The sequence below is a fragment of the Meles meles genome, chromosome 1 (assembly GCF_922984935.1).
Source record: "Meles meles chromosome 1, mMelMel3.1 paternal haplotype, whole genome shotgun sequence".
Classification (NCBI taxonomy): Eukaryota; Metazoa; Chordata; class Mammalia; order Carnivora; family Mustelidae; genus Meles; species Meles meles.
Genome location: NC_060066.1, coordinates 158,512,783 through 158,531,782, shown reverse-complemented (window position 1 = coordinate 158,531,782; position 19,000 = coordinate 158,512,783). Strand labels below are relative to the sequence as shown.

The window sequence follows — 19,000 nt, the reverse complement described above, 5'->3', positions numbered from 1 at the left end:
GAAAAGATCATTTTATATAAGTGGTCTATTCGGACTTCAAACTTCAGCTACCAGGGAACTCCACACTCCACATAAAAGAGGTTATGAAACAGAACAATCTCCTGTCTCCATTTCCTTCTTGCCTATACTGGATGAAAGTAGTGGGTTGGAAGGAATGAAGATACGAGGAAGGGGTAGAGATAAGAACAGTGAGGGAAGAGATGCACAGAGAGAAACAGGAAGACAAAGACGGATAGACATGGTAACATTTGAAACCTTAGATCTAGCCATACCTAAAATCACTCATAGCCAATTTTTTTGTGTTTTTATAATTTGCAATTAGACAAGGAGACTGCCCAGTACATTTTCTGGGATATCCCTGACATACTAGATGGCCTACTGTATTACACATGCCTCATAAGGATATAATTACCATGATGGCATTTTAATGTATTAACAATTCCTTGCTTTAAATGTTTGAGTCTAAATATTTTTAATTTTGCCATGTGATTAGCCATGAAAAAAATTATATAACTGCAAAAATCTGAATAAAAAATGTTAAAAAAAAAAAACAGAAAACATTCTTTTTGAGATAAAAGCTTGAAAAATGCCAAGTAACAATGAAAAAGAATATAGAGCCTTCTCTTGAGACAGGAAAAGCCTGAAAAGAGGCAAAGTTTGGCCTGATCATTTCAGTCAGTGTTTACAGAATGCCTCATAATTATTAACAGTGAAAATGTTTACTAATATTCTCAATAATAAAGTTAATCATACTTTCCTATTTCCACTAACGTATTCATTTCTCCTTGACACCAGAGAAGATATTTTAAATGATCACATGGTTGTCATGAAACACAAGTAAACTTTAAAGATTTCTTTGAACATAGTTTAAAATTCAGTTTCATTTGAAGTGATGTTAAAAAAAAAACTATCTCATGACGTTTACATTTCAAAGTTATTTAATCTTAATGGTTTTTTTTATTAGATTCCTCTCATCTATGCAAAAAAACCCCTTTGTCATACATCCTAAAACCCAGCCTCTCCATTAATCTGGTAAACTTGGTAATGAGAGCTTTAGAACCTATCACATATCTCCTTTAGCCTCGGTTGTAAGCCCCAGGTCTGAGCATCTTGATAAATTATAGTAGCTTCCTCTTACTCTATATTACTCTATATTCTCTGACACAATTATTTTATTGTCTTTATTATGTAATATGCATATCATTTACTTATAAAATTCATATATAAATGTGAAATAATTTTTTAAAAGAAGCTCCTTTTATCCTACATTTAAGACTCAGAACTAAAACTAACCTTTTTAGAAGTAGCATATGGAAAATAATAATGTTCTCCCAAATTATCTACTACCTTTGGCAAGCACCTAAACATTGTTAAAATGATGAATAATTTTTGATAAAAATCATAATATAATGTTAATAGGCTGCTGAAATAAATCTACATCATTATCAAATCCTTTCCCAGTTTTTCTTCTATTTTTCTGTATTTTGCAAGGTTTCTACACGGACTATGAATTTAATGTACCTAAGTACTTCCATAATTAGAAACATCTGAAGAGGCTGTTTTTAAAAACAAAACCCAGAAATTTCCACCTGAATCAAATTCTACTGCTAGAGGACAATTACTGTAGAACTTACTTTCAACTAAAGATTATCTCTTCACTATAATTTAACATAACTCTTAATAAATCTCAGAGCTGACTTTCTAAAATTTCTACCTTGTGACATGGTGATAACAAATAGGAAGTCAAAGGTCCTGACCAAGCCATTAATTCACAATATGGTCTTATAAAAATCACTTCACCTCTCTAAATTTTCTCATCTATAAAATGAAAAGTTTTGGGGGCACGTGGATGACTCAGTCATTAAGTTCTGCCTTCCACTTCTTCTCCCTCTCCCACTCCCCCGGCTTGTGTTTCCTCTCTTGCTGTGTCTCTCTCTGTCAGATAAATAAATAAAATCTTTAAAAATAATAATACCAAAGCAAAGAGTTTTTACGAGATAGTCTCAAGATGTTTACAGTTCTAGACCTTTACATGTCCCAATTAATATTCTAGAGACATGGAGAGACACAGATTTACAAAATTATTGACATATATATATATATATATATTTTATAAATACACACACACATACACACACTCACATATATATATAAAAATGAAAGTTGGCATATTCATTAGTATTATATACATCTTACATATGTATAATTTATAAATAGACCTGTATTTTTTTTTAAAGATTTTATTTCATTATTTGACAGAGACACAGCGAGAGAGGGAACGCAAGCAAGGAGAGGGGGTTAAGGGAAAAGCAGGCTTCCTGCTGAGCAGGGAGCCCAACCTGGGGCTCAATCCCACGACCCTGGGATCATGACCCAAGCCGAAGGCAGATGCTTAACTACTGAACCATCCAGGTGCCCCTAAATATACCTATATTAATATGAAGTTTAAGATATAAGTAATGATAAAAGTAAAATGAGTAAAATAAATACCATTAGACCCAAAAATCAATCTTAACTTTAAAAAGAAAAAGAAGAAAATTAAAATTAGCCTTAAAGTGTTCCCTAGAAGGAACAGATGATTAAATAGGTGCATGGATAGGCAGAGGAGGGAGGGGTATGAGAGGGATTGAGAAAAAAGAACAAAAGCTGGGTGTTCCTTATGTGTGTCCCTATTAAAAAGTCAGGATCAGAGAGATAACCACCTTAGATCTTCCCATTTTTAGATCTTCATGATCTTCACTCTGTTTGCCTCCTAGATAGTCTGCAGTTGAATAGGAATTAATACCTTTGATTTAGTCAAGATTTTATCTTTGGTTTCTTCTCTATACGATGTCTCAAATAAGATAACATATTGCGAATATATTACAGCATGTTTAAGTTATCAAATACTACATCCAAATGTAACCTATTAATATAGAAAGAAAACCTTCCTCTAAATCTCAATTTCCTATTACTCAGAAAAATATCAAATCACCTTACCTGATATTGATACCTTGTTTGTATATTTTACATGCATCAGAAGGCAGAATTCGGGAAAGTAAAGGCACTGTATTTTTAAAAAGAAAAGATAAAAGATTACCTAGTTTTGAGACATTACAAATTTCTTAATTAGAAAAAGAGTAACTTAAACATTTTATTAATTCACTAAAATTGTAATAATTTCCTTTAAAATAGTATTTTCCACTTAAAAATAATATATAAAGCAATTCTGAGCAACTTCAAAAATCTACTATCTAATTGGAATTGTTATATAGTTCACCACTCTGCCCACCTACACACCCACAAACACACACATGAATAGCAGAGTCAATACAGTGACACTCCTGGGTTCATATTGCAGGACATTATTACAGATGAGGAAACAGTGCCCTATGACAACCAAACCATCCTGAATGGGTAACTTGATGAACCTAGATCCTTCCTGATCCTTTAAATACAACCTCATTAAATAGTAGAAAAGCAATGCATATTTTTAAAACACAGACATTTTTAGAGCTAAATAGTCTAATTTGAGGTTGAATTACAAATATGTGATCTTGGTTACTTAAGTTCACTGCACCTTAGTTTCAAAATCTGTAAAATGGAATCATACATTTACCTACAGATTTCTACATCCAGTATTGTTCATATTCATATCACAAGCATATTCTGATATTTTTATTATATATTAACTGCTACATTTTGAGAAATAGTTATTCTTTGAATGAATAAATCTGCATACAGGCTATACTACGCAACCACATACAAAAGAAGAAAAAACCAAAATGTGAAGTTCAAAATACTTGAAATCAAGATCATATCACATATACATATGTATATAAGAATGTGTGTGTAAAGATATACTACATGCATATTTTACAAAATTCAGTGTTTTGAAAATGAATGATAAATCAACCTCAGTTAAAAAGAAATAAAAATTTCAGAGAAATTAAAGGCTAGTTTCTTAGTTAACTTTTTAAAAAGCATCATTATTTTCTAATTAACATAAAAGGTGTATTATTATATCAATGTCTTTTTTAAATTCTTAGAGGTCATATAATCATGATTTTCAGCATTAAAGATAGTTTTCTAGACATTTCATTATATAAAAATAAGTTACTGCTCAAAGGGAATATCAATTAAGAGTTACCCTAGTCAGAGAATATAAGTCATTTTCTTTTTTTTTTTTTTTTAGTTTCAGAGGTAGAATTTAGTCATTTATCAGTTGCATATAACACCTAGCATTTATTACATCAAGTGCCCTCCTTAATACCCATCACCCAATTATCCCTTCCCCATACCCAGTCCCCTTCTAGCAACTTTTAATTTATTTCCTTGAGTTCAGTGTCTCTTACGATTTGCCTCCCTCTCAATTTTTAATCTTATTTTTCCTTCCCTTCCACTATGTTCATGTTTTGTTTCTTAAATTCTGTATATGAGTGAAATCATATGGTATGTGTCTTTCTCTGACTAGTTTCGCTTAGCACAATACCTTCTAGCAGTTCCATCCATGTCATTGCAAATGCCAAGGTTTCCTTCTTTTTGATGACTCAGTAACCATTATATGATAAAAATCTTTCCTCATATGAAACAACAGAAGAATAGCAATAATAGCATTTATCTTATATAAATGAACAAAGCTCTTCTTTAATGCTCTTTAATCAAGATCTAGTTTTCCTATCCTTAAGTGTTTAGTAAAGCGTGAAAAGATAATTAAAAGATAGCTCCCTAATTTGTGAATTTAACTTAATTTATTGCATCTTTTGAAGTGGTATGGTAACCCATGGTAACAAAACAAATTTAGAATTATGTATCAATACTTATTTATCATAAATCAGAAACACAGGAACAGATGAATACAGAGACAAAATAAATTGAGGAATTGAGAAGCAAAAGCTAATAAAAAGGGAAAAAGGAACATCATAGACAAAAAAAAAAAAGATTCCTGCTAGCTTTTAATACATTCCAAAAATGGAGCAATTTGCATTTTTCCAATTCTGTGATGACTTTTTTCCTCCCTCATATAAACTGAACAATCATGGTCTCTTTATCTTAAGTTATCTCAGCATAATCTGAGAGTTTAACATAGCACTCCAAAGGTAGCATAATTCACTGAACTGAAAAAAGAAGAGTCTCTACACTTTAATTTTGGATTTGTTTTTCCTTTCCAATACTTCCTTTGATTCAGGGTCTTTTCTGGTCAAATACAAATTTTAGGATTGTTTGTTCCAGCACTTTGAAAAATGCTCTTGGTATTTTAATTGGGATGGCGATGAAAGTATAGATTGCACTGGGCAGCACAGATATTTTAACAATGTTTATTCTTACAATCCATGAGCATGAAATGTTTTTGCATCTTTTTGTATCTTCTTCTATTTCCTTCATGAGTGTTTTGTAGTTCCTAGATCCTTGTACTCTTTGGTAAGGTTTATTCCAAGGTATCTTGTGGGTTTTGGTGCTATTGGTGCTACTGTAAATGGAATCAATTTTCTAATTTCTCTTTCTACAGTTACATTGTTAGTGTATAGGAAAGCAACTGATTTCTATGCATTGATTTTGTATCCTGCCACATGACTGAATTGCTGTATAAGTTCTAGTAATTTGGGGATGGAATCTTTTGGGTTTTCCACATAAAGTATCAGATCATCTGCGAAAAGAAAGAGTTTAACTTCTTCTTTGCCAATCTGAATACCTTGTATTTCTTTTTGCTGTCTGATTGCTGTTGCTAGGATGGGTATTAAGGAGGGCACAGATTGCATGGAGAACCAGGTGTTATATGCAAACAATGAATCATGGAACATCAAAAACTAATGAGGTACTGTATGCTGACTAACATAACATAATTTAAAAAATGGTTTTCCTGTCATTTATGCCTTGATCTTAAGAATAGTTTCTAAACCTAGTATTTTCCATCTACAATACACAAATAATAGTCTCAAATACAGAATGGATACTCTGTAGATTATGAGATAAAGAAACTTTTAAAATATTAGTTTTTCTGTTTAAATGTGCTATATACACAAACCTAAATTTGAAGTCATGATTATTATGATGCTATAAATTATTTAATGTTTTGCAGTAGGTATAAAAAGGGCCTCCTTCAAAAACATAGTTTCATTTCTTCCACACCAAAATAAAAGTTTGCAATATCTGTGGTAGTTATTAACCTCATTTAAAAATGAAGACACCTGGGAAAGATACGTGATTTGCCACATCAGATAGGAGCCAGTACTTCTGAGTCTGATTTAAAGCTTTTCTATACCTAAAAACCTAAGCTGGAATAGTTTAGTTTACCTGCTATTAACCAAGTCTGAAGCATTTTTCAGTCAAACACTAGATATAACATTATGAGAAAGGGTGTGCATGCTCCACTCCCTCTAATTAAACCTAATCCTGGATCTCAGTATTTTGTAACTTTCCCTTATTTCTGGGTTGCTCTTTTATTTTTTTAATATTGGAGTTTAAAAAAAAAAAAGTGTCATATTTATTTAGCATTTTATTTTTGCAAAGGGAATTTATAAGTTCTTCCTTCTTTTTTTTTTAAGTAGGCTCCATGCCCAAAACATGGGGCTTGAACTCACAACCCTGAGATCAAGAGCTGTATGTTCTACCAACTAAGCCAGCCAGGTACCCCAATATTAGGGGCTTTGAAAATGCAGAGAAACACGCCTAAATTCTAGAAAAAAAAGCTGATTAATCAAATCTAAAAACAGGGATTATCCTGCATTTTTTAAATCCAAAGTTTCTAAATTAAATATAGTCAGTGAGCTTAGTTTTTAGAATTACACATGATATCCAACCATTAGATGCTAGTAGTTTTGACAGAAAACAGTAAAATCCTTTATCAACAATAAAACAGATGTGCTGACTTTTTTGCATCAAAGTCAAGTTCCCAAAGACGCAATACTTTTAATACCGCAGTTGTTATGTCATAAATTTGATTATGCAATATTTATAAAGTTTATAACTACAGATATATGTATAATTTCAGCAGTGCTTACATCCATTTCTGTTTCTTCACATAACTGAAATGTTACTTTTAAAATACTTTAAAACATTTTAAAAGATAAACTTTTTAGATAAACTATTTTAGAATTTAATCTACTAACAATTTCTTGAGAATCAGTTAAAGACCCAATATACTCAAGGAATTACTTCAATATAAGATTGCCAAGCAGGGGCATCTGGTTGGCTTGGGTCATGATCCCAGGGTTCTGGGATCGAGCCCCACATCGGGCTCTCTGCTTGGCAGGGAGCCTGCTTCCTCATCTCTCCGCCTGCTTCTTTGCCTACTTGTAATCTCCCTCTGTCAAATAAATAAATAAAATTAAAAAAAAAAAAAAAAAAGATTGCCAAGCAGGCCTGGGGTTTTTACAAATGGAAAAAAAAATGGGTAAAAAAAAATAGTATTCAGGTTTTATACCAATCTGACTTGGAATTCTTTTATTTTACAAAGCTACTACAAATCCCTTTTTCTCTCAGTGTTCTAAAACACCAGGACTCTGAATGTTATGTAAAGCATAAAGGCAAGGTAGGTCTACAGTATAAAAAAAATCATGTGTGATTTTGATGGAGCCAAAACTAACCTAATAACCTAGAGTTGTAACAATGTTGGAAAAAAAATGATTATATTAGAAATCAAAACTTTACATTTAGAGATAAAACACACTATAAAAATTTTCATCATTCATGCTATACATTATTATGTATTTGTTAAAATAAAGTACTTCCTCATGAACCAATGTGGAACTATGTCTATGATACATTATGTAAAAATGACAAATTGCATAATGATATAATGGCATGATCCCATTAAAAAATAATTCTGAGGATAAATACACATATATATATTCATTTGTGTGTATATATACATGCACACATACACCTGTATTAATTTTGAAAAGGGTTTGAAAGCATTCACGTGAACAGTAACAGTGATTTTCATGGTTGTCAATATCTGATTAGTTAGATGATGATTTAGGGGATAAATATCACTAAGCATTCAAATACCTTTGTATCACAGAAATTAATTAAAATGCCTTAAAAAAATATGTAGGCTCATTATATCCAAGCCCACATACAAATTACATTGCTTTTAAATCTTAAAAAAATACCCCAAATTTAATTGTTTTAGTAGTTGTTTAACTAGTAAAGGTCACTAGCATCAAATTCCTATTTAGACATGAAGGTTTTCTCCCTAAATGGACTGAGGTTTAAAATGGGGATGAGGGAAACTTATCTTGCCAAGATAAATCATTAAATGACTGCAAAATATCTAGGGACTAAGATCCTGTAAATAATTGAAACAGTGAGCAACCAAACAGTATGTTAAACAAGTATCTATAAAATATACAATAAAAGTGACAAAAATGACTAAAAGATGACAAAATATACAAAATCATAATGTTAACTGAATTCTTCTCATTCAGGAATCTAAGTACAATATTTCAATTTCCTTAAATTCAGTAATTTAATAATCCTATAATTATTCTCTTCCCTTTGAGAATTCCTTAAATTTATTACAATATTTAAACTTTCATTTTGTTTAAAAGACAATTTTCAATCTAAAAATAAGATTTTTGAAAGTTTTTTTTAAGTTAATTTAATTTTCTTTTAGTGTTCCAAAATTCATTGTTTATGCACCATATCCAAGATTTTTGAAAGTTATTATTTAGGTTGGGATAATTAAGTATTACTATAGGGTTTTACTACCATTACATTCAATGTAATGAAAAATATTTAATTTTCCTTAAGGCAAGTATCATTCTAACATTTCTATAGAATAGTTATTTTTGCACTTGCATTTCTGCATGTGCACATATTTTACAGTGAAACACAGCACACTCTTACCCCAGCTTTGAAAATCCCAGTGAAGTTCCAGATAAAAGTCACCTAGCTGAGAAACAAAATACAAATAATTACTGAATGCGTCTTAGTTTAACAGCTCTTATATCGACTGAATATTTTATTTTTTTTCAATCTATAATCATAAAAGGTCTATACACAGGAATAGAAAGTAGTTTTAATTTCTGGAATTGGAAGAAAAAATATGGTTAAGTCACAAAATAAAACATTACAATAAGTAAACATTATTATACTTATCTACAAAGAAAAATATGCACCAACTGTACATTTTACAAGAATATTTTAACCACACTGAAACATATCTGAAACTGACAGGCATTTAAACTGGTATCAACAGTGTTGGGAGAGGCAAGATGGCAGAGAAGAAGCAGACTGAAATGACATCAGATCCCAGGAGTTAAGCTAGATAGATATCAAACCATTCTGAATACCTACAAACTTAACAGGAGATAGAAGAAAAGAAGAACAGCAACTCTAGGAAAAGAAAACCCACCACTTTCTGAAAGGTAGGACTAGCAGAGAAGCGCATCCAAAGCAATGGGAAAACAGACTGCGGGGGGAGGGGCTGGCTCCCTGCAAGTGGCAGAGCAGTGCACAAAATCAGAACTTTCAGAAGTCTGGTCCACTGAGGGACATCGCTCCAGAGGTTAAGTAGGGGTGAAACCCTCACGGGGACAGTGTGATCTCAGGTCCCGTGGGGTCACAGAAAGATTGGGGGTGTCTGAGTGTGGCAGAGCTGTAGGGTATCCAGTCGGGGAAGCCGACTACAGAGACAGAGCCGAAGAGTGAGCGTTCAGATCAGGGTTACCTTAAACAGGGATCCAAGGCACAGTCAGACCACTGCTCTTCCAGCTAATACCCCATAAGCGGAAGATCCGGGAAAACTCACCTTCCTCCTCCAGGAGGAGCAGTGCAGCAGTAATCTGCTGGGTTTGGAGACTCCAAATGGGGTCTCCAGATAGAGTTTGGAGATAGTTTCTATCTCCAAACAGAAACGCTTGGTCACAGGCCGGATGAGCTCGGAGGGCGGCCAGAGACCAGGGAGACAGGAATGACTCACTGCTTATCTCTGAGGGCTCACTGTGGAGTGAGGCCCCCAGCTCTCAGCTCCTACTGGGCGGAAAACTGGGAGACCGCCATTTTCATTCCCATCCTCCAAAGCGGTATGGGAAGCATTCAGAGAAAAAAAGTTCTAAGAGTGAACCGGAGATTACTTAGCCTGGTTCCTGGCAAGGGTAGTGCAATTCTGCCTAGGGCAAAGACATTTGAGAATCACTGCAACAGGCCTCTCACACAGAAGATCAGCAAGAACATCCAGTCAAGACCAAGCTTACCAATGAAGGAGAAGAGTGGAACTCCAGAGCTAGGGGAAAGCAATGCATACAATTCATGGCTTTTTCCCCTTTAGTCTTGCAAAGTTAAATTTTTTTAACTTTATTTTTTTCTTATTCTATTTTTTTAACTTTTCCTCTTTTCTCTTTTAACTGTTTTAACTAGTTTATCTTAACAATACCTTTCTAAAAAAACAAAAATCTTTTTAAACCTTCATTGTTACAATTGTATTTTTTCCCTTCATTGTATTTAACCTTATCTTTTGTATACGTATAGGGTTTTTTTTTTTCCTAAAAAATTTTGGGAATTAATTTCTTCAAATAGATCAAAATATACCCTAATCTAGCACATGGCTTTGTTCTAGTCTCCAGACTAAGCACATTCCCTCCTCTTTTTTTTTTTTTTTCCAATCAATTCCTTTTTTAGAATCTTTATTAAATTTTTATCTTTACAGTCACACTCCATCCTTTCATCGTGTTTACCCTTATTTTTGTGTATATATATATAAATTTTTCTTTCTTTAAAATTTTGGGAGGTAGGTTCTTCTAAGAGACCAATATACACCCAAAATCAAGTGAGTGGCTCTATTCTATTCTATATAGTATTTATTATTTATTTTTTTATATTTATTTCTTTTTTCCCCCTTCTTCTCCTCCCAGTTTTGGATCTCATCTGGTTTGGTCAGTGTACATTTTTCTGCGGTCTTTGCCACCCTTTTGGCATTTTATAAACTCTTTCATATATCCTTATCTGGATAAAATGACAAGGTGGAAAAACTCACCACAAAAAAGAGAACAAGAGGCAGTATCAATGGCTAAGGACCTAATCAACATGAACATTGGTAATACGTCAGAACAAGAGTTCAGAACTACATTTCTCAAGGTGCTAGCCGGGCTCGAAAAAGCTCTGGAAGATATTAGAGAATCCCTTTCTGGAGAAAAAGAACTAAAATCTAACCAAATTGAAATTTTAAAAAAAGCTATTAATGAGGTGCAATCAAAAATAGATACTTCCACTGCTAGGATAAATGAGGCAGAATAGAGAATTAGTGATATAGAAGAACCCATAATGGAGAATAAAGAAGCTGAGCAAAAGAGAGACAAGCAACTACTGGACCACGAGGGGAGAATCTGAGAGATAACTGATAGCTTAAGATGAAACAACATTAGAATAATTGGGATTCCAGAAGAAGAAGAAAGAGAGAGGAGGCAGAAGGTATATTGGAGCGAATTAAAGTAGAGAATTTCCCCAATATGGCAAAGGGAACAAGCATCAAAATCCAGGAGGCAAAGAGAACTCCCCTCAAAATCAATAAAATATGTCTATACCCCATCATCTAATAATGAAACTTACAAGTCTTAATGACAAAGAGAAAATTCTGAAAGCAGCTCGAGACAAGAAGTCTGTAACATACAAGGGTAGATATATTAGACTGGCAGCAGACATCCACAGAGACCTGGCAGGCCCGAAAGAACTGGCACGATATATTCAGAGCACTAAATGAGAAAAATATGCAGCCAAGAATACTATATCCAGCTAGACTAATAATGAAAATAGAAGGAGAGATAAAAATCTTCCAGGACAAACAAAAATTTAAAGAATTTGCAAACACCAAACCAGCCCTGCAGGAAATGTTGAAAGGGTCTTCTAAACAAAGAGAGAGTCTAGAAGTAGCAGAATAGAAAGGAACAGAGACAATATACAGAGACAATATACAGTAACAGTCACCTTACAGGCAATACAATGGCACTAAATTCTATCTTTCAATAGTTACCCTGAATGTAAATGGGCTAAATGCCCCAATCAAAAGACACAGGGTATCAGAATGGATTTTAAAAAAAACTCATCTATATGCTGTCTACAAGAAACTCATTTTAGACCCAAAGACACCTCCAGAATTAAAGTGATGGGGTGAAAAACAATTTACCATGCTAATGGATTCAAAAGAAAGCTGGGGTGGCAATCCTAATATCAGATAAACTAGATTTTAAACCAAAGACTATAATAAGAGATGAGGAAGGACACTATATCATACTCAAAGGATCTATCCAACAAGAAGATCTAACAATTTTAAATATCTATGCCCCAAACATGGGAGCAGTCAACTATATAAACCAATTAATAACAAAATCAAAAAAACACATCAACAATAATACAATAATAGTAGGGACTTTAACACTCCCCTCACTGAAATGGACAGATGTTCTAAGCAAAGATCAACAAGGGAATCGTCTTTAAATGACACACTGGACCAGAAGAACATCACAGATATATTTAGAACATTCCATCCCAAAATAACAGAATACACATTCTTCTCAGGTGCACATGGAACATTTTCCAGAATAGATCACATCTGGGTCATAAATCAGGTCTCCACTGGTACCAAAAGATTGGGATCATTCCCTGCATACTTTCAGACCACAATGCTTTGAAACTAGAACTTAATCACAAGAGTAAAGTGGGAATGAACTCAAACACATGGAGGTTAAAGAGCATCTTACTAAGGAATGAAAGGGTCAACCAGGAAATTAAAGAAAAATTGAAAAAATTCATGTAAAAAACAAAAATGAGAACACAACTGTTCAAAATCTGTGGGGCACAGCAAAGGGGGTCCTAAGAGGAAAGTATATAGTGATACAACCCTTTCTCAAGAAACAAGAAAGGTCTCAAGTACACAACCTAACCCTACACCTAAAGGGGCTGGAGAAAGAACAACAAAGAAACCCTAAAGCCAGCAGGAGAAAAGAAATAATAAAGATCAGAACAGAAATCAATGAAATAGAAACCAAAAAAACAATAGAACAGATCAACGAAACTAGGAGCTGGTTCTTTGAAAGAATTAATAAGATTGATAAACCCCTGGCCAGACTAATCAAAAAGAAAAGAGAAAGGACCCAAATTAATAAAATCATGAATGCAAGAGGAGAGATCACAACCAACACCAAGGAAATACAAACAATTATAAGAACATTTTACGAGCAACTGTACGCCAGCAAAGCTGACAATCTAGAAGAAACGGATGCACTCCTAGAGACATATAAACTATCACAACTGAACCAGGAAGAAATAGAAAACCTGAACAGAACCACAACCAGTAAGGAGACTGAAGCAGTCATCAAAAATCTGCCCCCACCAAAAAAAAAAAAAAAAAAAAAAAAAAGAACCCAGGGCCAGACGTCTTTCCAGGGGAATTCTACCAAACATTTAAAGAAGAAACTGTTTCCTGAAACTGTTCCAAAAAATAGTAATGGAAAGAAAACTTCCAAACTCATTTTATGAGGCCAGCATCACCTTGATCCCAAAACCAGAAAAAGACCCCACCAAAAAGGAGAATTACAGAGCAATATACTTGATGAACACAAATGCAAAAATTCTCACCACAATACTAGCCAATAAGATCCAACAGTACATTAAAAGGATTATTCACCATGACCTAGTGGGATTTATTCCAGGGCTGCAAGGTTGGTTCAACATCCGCAAATCAATCAATGTGATACAATACATTAACAAAAGAAAGAACAAGAAGCATATGATACTCTCAATAGATGCTGAAAAAGCATTTGACAAAGTACAGCATCCTTTCTTGATCAAAACTCTTCAAAGTGTAAGGATAGAGGGTATATAACTCAGTATCATCAAAGCCATCTATGAAAAACCCACAGTGAATATCATTCCCAATGGGGAAAAACTGAGAGCTTTTCCCCCACGGTCAGGAACACAGCGGGGCTGTCCACTATCACCACTGTTATTCAACATAGTACTAGAAGTCTTAGCCTCAGGAATCAGACAATAAAAGAAATAAAAGGCATCTGAATCAGCAAAGAAGAAGTCAAACTCTCACTTTTTGTAGATGATATGATATTTCATGTGGAAAACCCAAAAGACCACTCCAAATCTGCTAGAACTTGTACAGGAATTCAGTAAAGTGTCAGGATATAAAATCAATGCACAGAAATCAGTTGCATTTCTATACAGAAGACAGAAGAAAGAGAAATTAAGGAGTCAATCCCATTTACAGTTGCACCCCAAACCATAAGATACTTAGGAATAAACCTAACCAAAGAAGCAAAGAATCTGTACTCAGAAACCATAAAGTACCATGAAAGAAATTGAGGAAGACACAAAGAAATGGAAAAACATTCTATGCTCATGGATTGGAAGAACAAATATTGTGAAAATGTCTATACTACCTAAAGCAATTTACACATTTAACACAATCCCCATCAAAATACCATCAACTTTTTTCAAAGAAATGGAACAAATAATCCTAAAATTATGGAACCAGAAAAGATCTCGAATTATTGAAAAAGAAAGCCAAAGTTGGTGACATCACAATTCCAGACTTCAAGCTCTATTACAAAGCTGTCATCAAGACAGTATGGTACTCACACAAAAACAGACACACAGATCAATGGAACAGAATAGAGAGCCCAGAAATAGACCTTCAACTCTATGGTCAACTAATCTTCGACAAAGCAGGAAAGAATGTCCAATGGAAAAAAGACAGTCTCTTCAACAAATGGTATTAGGAAAATTGGGACAGCCACATGCAGAAGAATGAAACTGGACCATTTCCTTACAGCACACACAAAAATAACTCCATATGGATGAAAGACCTCAGTGTGAGACAGGAATCCATCAAAATCCTTGAGGAGAACACAGGCAGAAACCTCTTCAACCACAGCCGCAGCAACTTCTTCCTAGAAACATCACCAAAGGCAAGGGAAGCAAGGGCAAAAATGAACTATTGGGATTTCATCAAGATCAAAATCTTTTGAACAGCAAAGGAAACAGTTAACAAAACCAAAAGACAACTGACAGAATGGGAGAAGATGTTTGCAAATGACATATCAGATAAAGGGTTAGTATCCAAAACCTATAAAGAAATTATCAAACTCAACACCCAAAGAGCAAATAATCCAATCAAAAAATGGGCAGAAGACATGAACAGAGAGTTCTGCAAAGAAAATATCCAGATGGCCAACAGACATATGAAAAAGTGTTCCATATCACTTGGCACCAGGGAAATACAAATCAAAACCACAATGAGATACCACCTCAGGCCAGTCAGAATGGCTAAAATTAACAAGTCAGGAAATGAAAGATGCTGGCAAGGATGCAGAGAAAGGGGAACCCTCCTACACTGTTGGTGGGAATGCAAGCTGGTGCAGCCACTCTGGAAAACAGCATGGAGGTTCCTCAAAAGTTGAAAATAGAGCTACTCTACAACCCAGCAATTGCACTACTGGGTATTTACCCTAAAGATACAAACATAGTGATCCGAAGGGGCACATGCACCCGAATGTTTATAGCAGCAATGTCCGCAATAGCCAAACTATGGAAAGAACCTAGATGTCCATCAACAGATGAATGGATAAAGATGTGGTATGGAATACTTTGCAGCCATCAAAAGAAATGAAATCTTGCTATTTGAAAAAAAACAAGTCAATTTGCTGAGCAAAATAAGTCAATCAGAGAAAGATAATTATCATATGATCTCCTTGATATGAAGAGTTTGAGAGGCAGAGTGGGGACTTTGGAGGGTAGGGAAGGAAAAAAATGAAACAAGATGGGATTGGGAGGGAGACAAACCATAAGAGACTCTTAATCTTACAAAACAAACTGAGGGTTGCTGAGGGGAGGGGAAGTGTGGAGAAGGTGGTTGGGTTATGGACATTGGGAAGAATATGTGATATGGTGAGTGCCATGAAGTGTGCAGGACTGATGATTCACAGACCTGTACCCCTGGGGCAAATAATACATTATATGTTAATAAAAATAATTAATAAAAAATTGGTATCAATAAATAGTCTATTTATCAGCATAACCAAAATAACAATAATAACTAAAACTGTAAAAATAGCCAAACCTTTAGATGTTTTATAAAATAAACTTCCAAAATAACTATTTGTGCAGCCTCATAATGGACTAAGAAAATGACACTCTGAAATAGAAACTTTTTCTATAAAGTGGTAATACAAATTTACTAAATCTGAAATATGAAATTACATCATATGAGATGTTAAGTTTGTATTTCACAAATTAGAAGCTAGACAGCAACGCCTATAACTATTAAGGAAACTACTGTGATCAAATATTCTAAAAAAAATTTATCTCTTGAGATATAAAACCAAAAAAAGCATACTTCAGAGGAGACACAGTTAACATGATAGGTCTATCTCTCATAGTTCTTTCAGACATCAAACATACAGTAGACAAAAATAAGAGAAAACAAAGCTCTCTTCCTTTCTGTGCCAGCACATCCAGCTCTTACCATCAGGATGTAGGATAGACAAAAAGAGTTTTGTTATATAAAGAAAATGCTGTTCCTGGAGCAGATAGTGGCTTCAGTTCTTAGGGGATCTTCCAATCCAAAGGACAAAGGAAAATTATTGCCATTACTTATGAACTACCTCCTTTTTACTTAGAGCACTTATCTAATTCATTGAAAACAGTAATTCTTTATCTCCTTTCCTGGTTCAAAGTAAATGGTGCTTCCATAGGATTAAATTTATCCATTATAATCAGGGTATTTTGTTTTATCATTATTGCTCAGTTCAAACAGGACTTTTACCATTTCTTGACTCATAATAATCCAGAAGTTAGACTGCATTTTAAAAATGCTTTAAAATACACTTATAATTTGCTTTTTAGCACAAGATTCGCAAAAAGATATAACTTACCTCTTTTAGGGCTTTTAATAATCGAGGTCGTTTTTCTTCAACACTTTCCCTGGATTGCTGCTTAAGCTTCCTTAAAAGAGCTGTAACTAAAGTTTAAATTAAAAATTTTTTTAATTTAAAATAAATTTCACCATGCTTAGATTGTCAATTACAGCTCAATTAAAAAAATTTATACAAAAAAGACTTTTTTGCCATGTTAGAAACCACTAGCTTACTATACAAAGACATAAATATAGACATTATAAATAAGTTGATAAGTTTAATAAAACTGTTACAACCCCAAAGAAAATTGAAAAGAGATACCTTAACATGAACTTATATTCACACTAGTATTCCTAGTTTTTAATTATCAGTGAGGATTTACCTAAGTGAGCCAAGATTAACCAATCTAAGTCAGATGATGCAATGTCCTGTTGTAACACTGATCTAAAAGATCTCTAAGACAGATCTCAAAAATCCCACTGGATATTACTTTTATAAAAAATGTAGTTATTTGTAATTATTACTGGGTGTATCTGTTCTTTTCTCCCTAGAGGTTGTACTCTCAAAGACTACCACATAGCAGAAAAAATACAAAAACGAATCCTATTTTATCCGTGAAAAGAACATCCTAAAATCTGAAGCCCTCCATAGTCTTTTCTCAATAGTTCAGATGAGATTTAAACACATTACCTTACTGCAAACTCCAGCTTTTAGTTATATGTAAATGACAAGTTACTTACTTTCCCTAAATTTCAGTTTCTTTTTTTCATTTGCCAAGTAAAAAATAAAGTGAAATCTACACAGAATTTCTGTAAAGGCTCAATATAAATTGCTTACTACTGTGACTGCAATTAAGTAAATATAATTTTTACCTATTAGAATAAAAGTCTAAAATTGACTAGCAAATATCAATATCAATCAGTCCCTAACATTTACTGAAATAAGGGAAAATATTAGACTTAAATCAAGTAAGCCTAACAAAAGATAAGAAGATAGAAAATATGCACTGGGGGAAAATATGTACATCACTACATGCTGACTTCCTCTTAGGTCCTGACATATTTTTCACATATATCTATATATCTGAATATATATATATATTCATAGACATTTAAAAATACTATTATTTTTACTATTTTACAATATGCATTCTTATAAACTACTTAAAGCCTTATGTGGAATACAGAAGCAAAAGCTTAAAAATAAAAAAAAATAAAAAAGGAAAGAAGACTGTACTGAAAGCTTGAACCAGATTTGTTTTGTTTACAATGGCCAAAATAGGGAAAAAAAATTAGAGAAAAATCTGAAAAATGGTGCAATCTATTCTTACCTTGAATCACACTTCTAACCATAACCCCACTGTATTTTAAAGAATCAAAATTCAAAGAACAAATTTAAATTACTCATGGTCTTTTGGAACAAAAGAAGAAGCTGAGATGAGCCCTGGAAACCAAGGTGTGCGACCTCATCTCATCATATAGTCCTACAGCTAGCTTTGTGACATAGGTCAACAGTTTCCAAATACAAGTCTACATTTCAGTGCCCAACTGTTCAAGTTCCCAGTGATATGCAGTAAAATGAATATTTTTTTCAATTTAAGGATTATTCTTTCTGCTATTTTTGGTTTCAAAGCGTCTTTTTTTAACGAAACAGTGATCACAGCAAGAAAGCAATTATCTTTTTTTAAAGTTTTTACACGCTAAAATGAAATGTTACCTACTCCACCTCAATCCTCAAATATAATTTTTTTCTGGCCTGTGAAATCCAAATAGTCTGAGAATCAATGACCTGGATAATCATTAAAGTTCTTTCCAGATGTAAATTTATATGAATCTGGCTAACCTCATGTTTGTTTGATTTAACTTTAATATCAAAGCTTTATTAGACAAATGTAGTAGAATTCTTTTTATAATTAATTAAAATTTTATAATTAATTAAAATTTTATAATTTATAATAAACTCAAGTATTTTAATAAAACTTCCTTGCCTTTAAGGAAAGCAATTTGCCTTCAAATTCAAACAAACCTGTGAATGTAAGGAATAGAAAGAATCAATTCATAAATGGAAAAGAAATCTTAATAAAAAGCAGAAGTTATATATTTTTCCCCAGGTAAATATACTGAAACTGACTGAACACATTAAAATGGCCAAACATTATT

At 33.3% G+C, this 19,000-nt stretch overlaps 1 protein-coding gene across 2 annotated transcripts in view; it reads right to left on the bottom strand.

The window, feature by feature from the left end:
- ANKRD13C (ankyrin repeat domain 13C) overlaps nt 1-19,000 on the bottom strand; it is a 105,736-nt gene that overhangs the window by 39,997 nt on the left and 46,739 nt on the right. For both annotated transcript variants that reach the window (XM_046027533.1, XM_046027544.1), the window contains 3 exons: nt 16,860-16,945; nt 8,830-8,875; nt 2,980-3,046 (listed from right to left, as the gene is read on the bottom strand). In XM_046027533.1, coding sequence (XP_045883489.1) covers nt 2,980-3,046; nt 8,830-8,875; nt 16,860-16,945 — 199 coding nt within the window. The remainder of the gene's footprint in view (nt 1-2,979; nt 3,047-8,829; nt 8,876-16,859; nt 16,946-19,000) is intronic.